This window comes from Ceratotherium simum, chromosome 35 (genome assembly GCF_057802395.1).
Source record: "Ceratotherium simum simum isolate JZ-2026a chromosome 35, ASM5780239v1, whole genome shotgun sequence".
NCBI classification, from domain to species: Eukaryota; Metazoa; Chordata; class Mammalia; order Perissodactyla; family Rhinocerotidae; genus Ceratotherium; species Ceratotherium simum.
The window spans coordinates 25,455,747-25,468,529 of NC_141934.1; the positions used below are offsets into that span (position 1 = coordinate 25,455,747).

General features: G+C 48.0%; 1 protein-coding gene across 3 annotated transcripts in view; it reads right to left on the reverse strand.

Moving 5' to 3' along the window:
* The window catches only part of RILPL1 (Rab interacting lysosomal protein like 1), a 43,273-nt gene that overhangs the window by 20,179 nt on the left and 10,311 nt on the right, over nucleotides 1–12,783 (reverse strand). For all 3 annotated transcript variants that reach the window (XM_087423413.1, XM_087423412.1, XM_004430057.3), the window contains exon 3: nucleotides 14–132. In XM_087423413.1, the coding sequence (XP_087279539.1) occupies nucleotides 14–132 (119 nt within the window). The remainder of the gene's footprint in view (nucleotides 1–13; nucleotides 133–12,783) is intronic.

The following is a 12,783-nucleotide window of genomic DNA, read 5'->3' on the forward strand; positions in this document are numbered from 1 at the left end:
GCCCGTCACTTACAGCCTCGACATCCTCGTTCTTCAGGCCCAGCTCCCTGTCCTTGGCGCGGATCTCGTCGCGCTGCTGGTCCACCACCTCCTTCAGCCTCTTCATCACCTGCCGCTCGCGCTCCGACATGCCTGGGGCGGGCGAGCCACACCGCCTAAGCCACCGGCCGCGTCCCCTCCCGCCCCTCCTCTCTGTCCCCGTGCGCCCCGCCCCAGCGCCTGCTGTCCGCGCCAGCCCCTCCGAGCTCGCCCCCCCACGGGGCATCTGCCACCGGCCCCTCCGAGCTCGCCCCCCCGCGGGGCATGTGCCACCGGCCCCTCCGAGCTCGCCCCCCCGCGGGGCATGTGCCACCGGCCCCTCCGAGCTCGCCCCCCCGCGGGGCATCTGCGTTGCTTTGCCGGCGCCTGCAGTTGCCTTGCTTCCAGCCTCCCGCGGCTGGCTCCCCTCGGTTCTCAGGCCTCAGCTCAGATGTCGCCTCCTCACAGAGGCCTTTCTTTCTGTGACCGCCCTCCCACCACCACGTTTGTGACCCACACAGCGCTTTTTACAATCACCAAGTGTCCGGTACATTCTTCCACCCGAGGAAGGAAGATCCTGTGAAGTGGTTCAGAGGGGGCTCTGGAGCCCACACTGGCTCTCCCTTTAGTAGCTGCTTGGCTTCGGGCTAGCCTCCCTGTGCCTCAGTTTCCACATCTACAGAACGGGACTGATCACAGTACCTACCCCACAGGGCCATTGTGAGCATTGATCAGTTAATACACACAAAACTGAAGACGATGCCTGGCATACAGCAGGCGCTCAAATGGTGTGGTCTGCCACTTACATGTTTTTGTCTGTTCCCCTGACCCTTGCCCCCCAAGTATACTGTCAGCCCCAGGAGGCAAGGCCCTGCCTGGCCTGCTCACCGTTGTGTCCCCTGGGCTCACAGAGCCTGGCACACAGTAGGTGCTTGCTAAGGGATCTGGTGAATCAACGAGCTCTGAGAATGGGTGCTGTATTGGTTTCATGTGGCTGCTGTAACAAGTGCGCAACAAAATGTGGTGGCTTAAAACAACAGAAATTTATTTTCTCATAGTTCCGGAAGCCAGAAGCTTAAAATCAGTCCAAAATCAAGATGTCGCCAAGGCTGTGTGCTGCCTTGGGAGGCTCTAGGGGAGAATTTGTTCCTTGCCTCTCCCAGTTTCTGGTGGCTGCTGGCATTCCCTGGCTTGTGGCCGCATCCCTCCAGTCTCTGCCTCCATGGTCCCATCACCTTCTCTTCTGTCTGTGTCAAAGCTCTCTCTGCCTCCCTCTTATAACGACACTTGTAATGGCGTCTAGGGCCCACCCAGACAATCTGGGATAACCGCCCCATCTCAAGAGCCTGAATTAAATCACATCTGTAAAGATTTTACCCTATAAGGTAACAGCCACAGGTCCCGGGATGAGGACCTGACATGCTGCGGCCATTATTCAGCCTCCCACCGGCGCTAGGGCTGACAGCTAACCCCTGCCCCCAGGAGGCCTGGGCTGGGGTGGTGGCGGCCAGGCTCAACCAGACTAACGAGAGAGAAGCATCTCCCGTTTCCCTCCCCCCGGACTCAGAGGACACGTGGCCAGATCCACCAGGCCCCGAGAAGAGAAACCACGTGGCGATTCCTCAGCTGTTTTCCCTAGAAGGGAAATTCTTCCCCAAGTTGCTATCCATCTGAACCTTGTCCGCTGGCCTCCCCTCCTGTCCTGGATATTCCCAAGGAGGTGGTCACCACCATGAACGAGCACCCGTGGTGTGTGTCTAGGACGGTGGGCGATGCTGCCGGGGCCACAAACTCAGATAAGACCCGGGCCCCGCCCTTGAAGAGCGGGAAACTTTATGTGATAGGCACAGACGCAGGCCGGTCCTGGAGGGCAGCATCCTGCCTCAATTGTCTCTGTATTCTAGCGCTTCACACGTGGCAGACGCTCCGGGCTGGCTGACAGAACAGGGACTGATTCCCCTCCACGTTCCCAAAGCACAGCTGGCTCCTGCGAAGCCCAGTAAGGATAAACTGCTTGACGTCCTTGACCCTATTTCCTTCTCATTCCCAATCACTGGAAAAGGCTATTATTATTGTTGTTGTTGACATCAGTCCCATTACACAGATGTGGAAAACTGAGGCCCAGAGACAGATCTGCTCTAAGTCGCACAGCCAGGCACTGGCAGAGATGGGACTCAAACCCAGGTTTCCTACCCCAAATCCCATGTCCTCTCCATGATGCCATGCTGCCTTCCCATTGAGGACGAGACTTGGCAGCTCCCTTAAGGGTCACCAGAATGTGTCACCATGGAGCATACTTTCTTGGAGACAGGGCCACCAGCTGGGAGTACCCTCACATCTCTTTGTGTCCACACACACACAACATTCATTCATGAAGTGTTTATTGAGCACCTGCTGTATACCCGACACCAGGGTCATGATGGTCAATAAATGAAATACAATTCTGCTCTCAGACATCAGATACATGTGTCATTACAGACCATGAGGAGTGACGTGACAGATGCAACAGGGGCTGAGAAAGAATGATGAGGGAGACCCCAGGTACACTGCAGGGGCAGGAAGGCCTCTCAGAGCAAGGTTGTTTATACTGAGGCCTGAAGGAGGAAGGGGAGGCCAGGTGAGGAGGATCAGCGCTCCAGGCAGGGGCCAGCGAGTGCAAAGGCCCGGGGGAAGAGACCATGCATGTGGGGAGCTGAAGGGCAATGCTGGCAGCTGATGCTCAGGGGCCAAGGGTGCGATATGAGCTTGAGCTGGGAGCAAGCCTGGACCACAAAGGCCTTGGGGGCGAGGAAGGAGGCTGGACTTTCCTCTAACGGGGCAACAAGAGTCTCAGGGTCTCCACACGTAGAGCCTGCACGGAGCAGCAGAGTCAGCCAAGGAGACCAGGGAGGGGCAGTCAGAGAGGAAAGACTCACAGGGCAGGCGCGCCTGTGTCTGTGGATGAGACACGCCGGAGGGAAAGGAACTTTAATGAGCAACACGGACGGGCCGACGGGGGGCCCGGAGAGTAAAAGAGCTGAGCTTGAACGGTTACGTTCCATCGCGGCACAGGGCTTACGACTTCTGAAGTGACATTAACCTTTCTGAGCCTCCATTTCCTCATCCACAAAATGGGTACACTGTTTTCTAGATCCCACCTCTCTGACAACATTGTGTGTATAAATTAAGTACAGTAGGAAATCACAAACAGCCACGAAATAGGATCTTTTCCTCCTGGGGGGCCTGGGGTATCAGTTCAGTCCCTGAGACCACTCAGCTTCCTCCTTGTGCCTGCTGGGGCCTACCAGGCCATGAGGCTGGGAGATGCAGGGAAGCCAGCTGGGGTGGGGTGAGGAGGCAGTGTTGGAAAGAAGGAGCACGCATCCTCACTGGAATGGCTAAAATGAGAAGGAGTGACGATGCCAAGTGCTGGAGAGAAGGTGGGGCAACGGGAATGCTCACACATTGTTGTGGGAGTGCTACTTTGAGACACTGTCTGGCAGTGCCTACTAAAGCTGATACACACACTCTATGAATCAGCAGTTGCATCCTGGGTGTATCCCCAACAGGTATGCGTGGACATGCTCATCAGGAGGAGGATGGGTCAACAAACCACAGTAAAACCAGACACTGTGTGGCCATTTAAAAGATTGAGACATACTGCAAAGTGGAAAAGGTAAGTGAGAATATGTATAGCACAAGACATGTACAAAAATGTTCATGGCAGCTTTATTCATAACAGCCCCAAAATGGAAACAACCCAAATGCCCATCAATAGTAGAATGAATAGACAGACGTTGGTACTAACATGCAGTGGAATACTACACAGCCATGAAAAGGAACAAACTACAAGCCCCACTTGGAGACTATAAAGTCAGCCATTTCTCCAGACACTCGGCACTCCTCCTCCCTCAGGCACAGGACCGGCACCTTCCTGGCCACCTCTCCCCTCCTCAAAGGATGCTCTCCAGCTGGAGTCCTGAGCTGAAGGTCCCTGGACCTCTGATGGGGAATCACAGGGCCATCGGGAGGTCCTGGGCACCAGAAGCTCCCCTCCCAACACCCCTGGGCCACTGTTGCTGGGAAGGGCCTGGGCCTTAGCTGGCAGGACAAGAGGACACTGCTGATGTCTCCCAAAAAAGCACTCCGCAGACACAGCGTGCGCGTGTGTGAGTGGGTGTGGTGGGGCTGAAACCAGCTATAGGCGGAGTCTATAAAAAAGCCACAAAAGCATTCACTGTTTGCTCTCTGAGCACCTGACCTGCAACAGGCTCTGGGCCAGGCCAGCGAGGGCCGAGCTCCTTCAATCCTTATTGGGGGCAGATTCCGCTCCTGGGGAACTCAGGTGGGAAGAACGGCTAAGTGGGGCGCTGGGGGGAGCATGAATCCAGAGAGAGGAAACCTGGACCTGTAACCCAGCTGCACCATTCCACTTTATGGGCTGGAAGACCGAGAGGCCGGAGAACAAACGGTCAAGATCTGGGAGTCCGAAGCTGGATTTCTTGGACTCAGTCCTGGCTTTGCCACTTATCTGCTCTTGACCGCGGGCCTGTTTTGTCCCTTGCAAATGAGCATCACGTGGAGGCCCCACCTGGGGGGGCTCTTGTGAGGCTGCAGCGGTTAATCTATGCGAAGTGCTCACAACAGGCCCAGCACAGAGTAAGAGTCTCTGAGTGTTAGCTGTCATTTTATCCATAAAACGGAAATACCAGTCCTCCCGGCTCCAAAGGTTGCTGCTAACATCAAATCCTAGAGTGGTTACAAAGGTGCTTTGAAAAATTAAAAGAAGGTTAAGTGTCTTTAATAGACTCAGAGACATTGTTAAAAGCTGGAAGAGTTCCGAGCAATCGTTTGTCACCCAGCAATTCAGGATCCTGGGATCTAGATTTAAAGACATCTTCCGGCAAGTGCACAGAGAAGCAAGTCAAAGGTTGGCCACAGGAGCCACGTCTGTAGTAGCGAAAACTGGCAACGATCTAAACGTCCACCAGCAAGGAAATGGTTAAATAAACAAGGCCCTTCCACACAATGGGACACTATGTGGCCAGTTAAAAGACTGAGATACACTGTGAAGTCAAAAAGGCAAGGGACAAAGTCACAGCCACACTATTCACAATGGCCAAAAGGCGGAAACAGCCAAAATGTCCATCAACAGATGAAGGGATAAACCATGGGGTACATCCATACAATGGAATATTATTCACCCGTAAAAAGGAATGAAGTAGTGACATGTGCTACAATGTGGATGAACCCTGAAAACATGCTAAGCAAAAGAAGCCAGACACAAAAGGCCACATATCATATGATTCTATGTATATGAAAGATCCAGAATAGATAACTCCATAGAGACAGAAAGCAGATTAGTGGTTGCCAGGAGCTGAGGGAATGGGTGGGAGGCTGGACTGGGCAGCGACTGACTGCTAATGGGTATGGGGTCTCCTTTTGGGGGTGGTAACACTGTTTTGGAACTAAATACAGGTGATGGTTGCACAACATTGTGAATACATTAAATGATGCACTAAATGTTATGGAAATGTACACTTCAAAACTGTTATGTTACATGAATTTCACCTCAGTTTTTTAAAAAAGGGAACCCAAACAATAAATACATAATTTTAATTTGTAAAAAAAAAGGCAAGTGACAATCCACACAGCACAATCCCTTTTATTTTAAAAACAAAATACCCATGGGATATGTGTGAAAATGCACAGTAAAGGATGGTTGTACCTCTGGCAAGTGCAGTGGGAATGAGGCAAAGGGAATTCTCATGTTTTTCTTGAGTTTTGTTTCAATATTTTACGATATGATTAAGTAAGTGTATCAGGTTTTCTTTTCAAAAGACCAAAACAACCACCACCACCCACAAACCCACACTGTCCGTCCCCTCAATCTGCATGAGAAGAAAATGCCCTGGGAAGACCAAGCCACGTGCTCCGAACCTCACTGCTGCTTAGTGGCCATTTGGGGCTGTAATTGGGTCTCTTAACACCGGACCAACGTGTTTCTCACTCCATCAGGGTCAGAATGGCGCCTTCGATATGGGACGGTGAAGGTGATAGCTAACATCTGTGGAGCACCTGCTGTCTCCAGCCGTCACGGCTAAGTGTTTGCCGTGGACGACACTGGTGCTCAGACCCCCCAGGGTCCCTATGTCCACCCCGACTCCTCTTCAATGTGCTTTTGCTACTGACCAGGCAGGCACCTTGGGCCACGTGGCTGGCAGGCTCCGTAAGGATGTGCAGTGGCCTCGCCTCGGAGCAGGGAAACTGAAGAGTAACTCACACTCCGGGGCTCACTGCCCTCCACGACTCCACCCGCCAAGACCATACCCTTGTGGGCTTCCTCCTCTCCCCATCCTGCTTCCTCTGCTCCCCAAAAGTCTCCTCCGGGGGCGCTCCCTTAATAAATCACTTGCACAGGAATCCTCCTCTCAGGGTCTCCTTCCAGAAGAATCTGACCTTAACAGTACTTAACTCATTTTATCCTCAGAATATCTTAGGAAGTAGGACTCCTACTGTCCCCATTTTACAGCCGAAGAAACTGAGGTAGACAGTAGCTAGTTAACTTACACAGGGTCACAGAGCCACTGGGATTCAAACCCAGGCAGTCTGGCTCCTGAATGCACACTCCTGCAACCACTCTCTGCCTCTCAGAGCCCAAGCCCCTCATGTTATCAGCAAGTCTACTAGGGAGAACAGTGTCCCCACAAACTTCATGTCCACCCAGAACCTCAGGATGTGACCTTTTTTGAAAACAGGATCTTTGCAGGTGTAGTTAGTTAAGACGAAGTCGCGTTGAATGAGGGTGGGCCCTAAATCCAATGACTGGTGTCCTTACAAGAGAAAGGAGAGGGAGATTCAGACACAGACACACACAGAGGAGGCCGTGTGACAATGCAGGCAGAGGTTGGAGTGATGCGGCCACAAGCCAAAGACTGCCAGCAACCACAGAAGCCGGAAGAGGCAAGGAAGGACCCTCCCCTAGAGCCTCTGGAGGGAGCACAGCCCTGCCGACACCTTGATTTTGAACCTCTAGCCTCCAGAACTGTGAGAGAATAAATCTCCGTTGTTTTAAGCCACACAGTCTGTGGTAATTTGTTGTGGTGGGCCCAGGAAACTAACACAGCAGGCGTATGGAATGGCCCAGAGAGGGTGCACAGCCGATTTTCATTGAGCTGAAATTCACAGCAGCCTCTCTTGGCTCCCATGTAAGGACAAATCGACTAACTGCCCTAGAGGACATCCTTTATCAGACAACTCCATCTTCCATGCTGTATATACTTCTTCTCAACAGTCCTGGGAGTCAGGAGTTGCCATTCCCATCTCACAAGTGAGGAACCTGAGGAAGGCACCGGTAAGTATACTTCCCAAGGAGACCCAGTTGGTAAGGGTGGGGCTGGGATTTGAACTCAGGTCTGCCTCATTCCACAGCCCCTTCTCCTTACAACAGGCTGCCTGATCCAGCAGCCTCTGAGAGCACATTCTCACTCTGTGTGTCCAATTCAGCAGCTGCTAGCGGCAACAGAGAACTTGAAATGGGGCGCGTCTGAATCGACATGTGCTGTAAATGTAAAATACATATCAGCCATCAACAGACGAATGGATAAACAAGATGTGGTCTATCCATACAATAGAATATTATTCTGCCTTAAAAAGGAAGGAAATTCTGACACCTGCTACAACATGGATGAACCTTGAGGACATTATGTAAGTGAAATACACTAGTCACAAAAGGACAAACACTGTATGAGTCCAATTATATGAGGTACCTGGAATAGGCAAATTCATAGAGACAGAAAGTAGAATCGTGGGTGCCAGGGGCTGGAGGAGTGGGGAGAATAGGGAATTGCTCTTTAATGGGGACAGAGTTTCAGTTTTGCAGGATGAAAAGAGTTTTGGAGATTGGGTGCACAACAATGTGAATACCTTAACAGTATTGAACTGTACACATAAAAATGGTTAAGATGGTAAATTTTATGTGTATTTACCAAAATAAAACAAAAAATATAATATATATCCGAAGGAAATGAAATCACTATCTCGAAGAGTTATCTGCTCCTGTGTTCACTGCAGCATTATTCACAATAACCAAGACATGGAAACAACCTAAGTGTCCATCAACGGATGAATGGATAAAGAAAATGTGGTATATATATACAATGGAATTCAGCCATAAAAAAACAAGAAAATCCTACCATTTGTGACGACATGGATTGACCTTGAGGGCATCATGCTAAGTGAAATAAGTCAGACAGAGAAAGACAAATACTATATGATCTCACTCATATGTGAAATCTGACAAAACTGAACTCACAGATACAGAGATCAGATTGGTGGTTGCCAGGGGTGGAGGGTGGGAGAAATGGGTGAAGGTAATCAAAAGATAAAAACTTCCAGGTATAAGATAAAAAAGTTCTGAGGATGTAATGTACATCATAGTGACTACAGTTAACAATACTGTATTGTATATTTGAAAGCTGCTAAGAGAGTCGATTTTAAAAGTTCTTATCACAAGAAAAACATTTTTAGTTATGTGTGGTGATGGATGTTAACTAAACTTATTGTGGTGATTATTTCGCCATATATACATATATCAGATCATTATGTTGTACCCCTTAAAATAATGTTCTAAGTCAATTATATCTCAAAAAAACTGGGAAACAAACACACACACATATATATATAAAAAGACCACCAGATTTTAAAGAATACGAAAAAAGAATGCAAAATACCCCACTGATAATTTTTAAATTGATTACATGTTGCAAGAATATCTTGGATCTATTGGGTTAAATAAAATATTTTATTAAAATTACTTTCGCCTGTTCCTTTTTACTTTTTTGATGTGACAACTAGAAAAACTATAATCACACATGTGGCTTCCCTTATATTTCTGTTGAACGGTGCTGTTCTAGGCTGCCCTTCAGAAAATGACCACATGGACAGCTTCCTCCTCTCCTGGTGACACAGTTGGTGGTCTAGAGCCTAAGAATTCTTCCAGATCCTTGAGTGTATCTCTGCATCCCCATCTCCCTAGACCAATGGCTTTGATACCTGTCATTCATTTCCACATGTGCTAACAAGTAGTTTCTATTGTTGCCCTCCAGCTGACACGACAGATTTCCAAAAACCAGAGGCTAGGAAGTGCGTTTTAATTTGGAAACTTCCAGGGAGTGGAGACAGGAGACTACCAAGATGGCTCTGAGTGCATCGCCCAGCACTAATCTCTGAGAAAGCAACACTGTTCCACGCGGGACCGGCTCCTCTGAGCAGGCTCTCCCACCCCACACACCCTATGTCACAATGGCACCCCTAAATCCTCAGTCTCCCCCAGGCCTCGCCCCACTGCTCACAGCGGTGTCTGGCACACAGTCTAACTTTGCAGGCTCCACTTCTCCTGGGGACCCCTCTGCCCAATGTGTGTTCCTCTCACAGGTAGAAGAAACGCTTTTGTCTTTGGTGTGTTCCCATGGTTTCCTGTGCAAAATAAAAATAAAAGGCACACGTGGCAGCTGCCCGGTCTCTCCACTCGGGTGGGGGCTGCTGCTGAGTGGAGAGGCTGAGCCTCCCCAAGCTAACCCTTTAGGAGCCAGACCCACGCTAGATGCCAATTAAGTGCGTCTCACGTCGCGCAGTGTGGGCTGGCTCATGACAAGCCCGGCAGGGATTCGGAAAGCTGAGGCAAAGCGCTCCCACACAGAGGCTGCTGCGTGCACACAGATGCAACGATGTGCAAGGGAGTGGCCCAGGGTGTTGCAGTACATGCGTGGGTGCCCTACCGAAATGTCACAGACAAAAAGATGGCTACAGGTTCCTCAATAAATTCAACATAGTTACCAAATGACCCAGCAATTCCTTTCCTAGGTATATACCCCAAAGCACTGAAAATACATATCTACACAAAAACTTGTACCAGAATGTTCATAACAGCACTAGTCACAATAGGCAAAAGTTGGAAACAACCAAAGTGTCTATCAACAGATGAATGGATAAACCAAATGTGGTCCATCCACACAACTGAATATGAATCAGCCATAAAAAGGAAGGAAGCACTGACACCTGCTACAACATGGATGAACCTTGAAAACACTGTGCAAAGTGAAAGAAGCCAGACACAAAAGGCCACATATTGTAGGATTCCATTTATAGGAAATGTCCAGAACAGGTAAATTCAGAGAGACAGAAAGTAGATTAGTGGTTGCTTATGGCTGGGGGTCGGGTAGGAGTGGGAGGGACTGGGTAATGATAGTCAAAGGGTCTAGTGTTTCTTTTTAAGGTGATGAAAATGTCCTAAAATTGTGGTGATGGTCGCACAACTGTGAATACTAAAAGCCACTGAATTGTACAATTTAAATGGGTGAATTGACATCTCAGTAAAGCTCTCATAAAACAAGTAATAGCAAAGGTTTATCTCATGCTTACTATGTGCTAAGCAGTTTACACGTAATACCTCATTTAATCCTCATAATAATATCCACTTTTTACCCATGAGGAAGTCGATTTCTGGAAAGGTAAATAATCTAGCAAGGATTAGAAGCTAGTTGAGGTAAGATTTGAAGCCTCTGGGTTCAAGGTCTTAATTCATGCAACACTGCCATGCTGTTCTTCAGAAAGAAAGAAACAGATCTGTACAGATAAGGAAATTCTGCAAGAGAATACTAAGCGAAAAAACATCAAGGTGCACTATATCCAATGAGGCATCCTGGGCTGGATCCTGGAACAGGAGGACATTGATCTAAAACCTGGTGGAGTCCGAATAAAGTCTGCAGGTTAGTTCACAGTAAGATGCCAAGCAGGCTTCTTAGTTTTGACCAATGACTTTGGTAACGCGAGATGTTTCTACTAGGGGATACTGCTGACAGCTATACGGGAACTCTCTGTGCTATCTTTGCCACTTTTCTGTAAATCTAAAATTATTCCAAAATAAAAATCTATCTTAAAAAAGTAAAAGAAAAAATAACCCAATAACCGAGGTGCAGAACAGTCCAGAATATATTACCATTTGTGTGTGAGATAAGGAATTTATCCTCCTTCTGCATTTGTGTAAATCTGTACATTTGAACACGCACAAAATATCTGCAGAAAGATACAGAGTAAGTGGTCTCTGAGGCTGCCCCTGGGCAGAGCACTCGGCATTGGAGTCAGGAATGGAAGGGAGACCGAGTTTTCACCATAAACTCTTTGCAGTGCTTGATTTTTTTAAAAAAAAATCACATGTAGGTATTTAAAATTTTTTTTAATTACTTTCATTATTTTTTTTCTAGAAAGTAGAATATTGAAAAAAATAACATCAACGACCTCAAGTCTTGAGACTGAAGGACGTGGGGCTAGGGCTCTAGAATCCCCCAGGCTTAGGTCTCCTTTGACAACAGAGAAAATTTTTTTTCTGTGAGGAAGATCAGCCCTGAGCTAACATCCATTGCCAATCCTCTTTTGTTGTGTTTTTTTTTTTTTTTTTTGGCTGAAGAAGACGGGCCCTGGGCTAACATCTGTGCCCATTTTCCTCTACTTTATATGGGACGCTGCCACAGCATGGCTTGACAAGCGGAGCGTCGATGTCAGCAGGGAGCTGAACCTGCGAACCCCGGGCTTCTGAAGTGGAGCACACACTTAACCACTTGCGCCCCCGGGCCAGCCCCTAACAACAGAAAATTTCAACCAAAATGCCCAAGTAATTTTCTGCTGTTATCCAGTTCTCCAGCTGTATGCCATTGGCTGCCTTCTTATACATCTTTGAGGGAGGAAACTAAAATTTTGTCCTTACCTGAGACCAGTTCTGGGGCCCTTGGGCAGGTGTGCTGTGTGTGTACATGGGGGTGTGCACGCATGCATGTGTGTGCGTACATAACCATCCTCTGCCGCTTACATCCACCTGCTGGAGCAGGTCCATCTCTCTGGCCATTCTATCTGCCTTGTGTCTCCTGGGGCTCACTGAGCCAAATGTTCCAGGAACTGGGGCAGGCCCCTCCACCTCTCACATGTGGACGTGGGGAGGGCAGGCAGAGGCAATAACAGAGCATACTGGCTTTACTAATCCACTGATCGTATTCTAGATCTTTACTGTTATTTTTTCTGCTTTATTCTATCAATTACTAAGAGAGCCATGTTAAAATCTCCCACTACAATTGAGGATGTATTTCTCTTTTTATTTCTGACCACTCTTTAAATTATTATATGTAAAGTGTACAACTTGGTAGCTTTTAATATATTCACAAAGTTGTGCAACCATCACCACTATGTTTTTATCACTCCAGAAAGAAACCTCATACCCAGAGGCAGTCACTCCCTTTCCTAACCTTCCTCCAGCCTCCTGCAACCACTAATCTACTTTCTGTCTTTACAGATTTGCCTCTTATGGATATAGTTCTGTTCACTTTTGCTTTATATATTTTGAGGCTAAATTATCACATATGTACAAATTGAAAACCATTATATCTTCCTGGTGAATCAGACTCTTTATCACTATAGTGTAACCTTCTTTATCTGTAGTGATGCTTTTGCCTTAAAGTCTATTTTGTCCCACATTCATATAGCTACACCAGCTTTCTTTTGGTTAGTGTTTGCATGGTGTATCTTTTCCCGGTCTTTTACTTTCAACCTTTCTAAGAGATATCTCTTATAAACAACGTAGAATTGAATTTTTAAAATCCTATCTGACAATCTCTGTCTCTTATCTAGAACTTTTAGTCCATTTACATTTAATACAACCTCTAGTATAACTACTTTAAATCTCCCATCCCATAATCTACCTCTTTTGTGCTTTCTGTTTGTTACACTTGCTCTGTT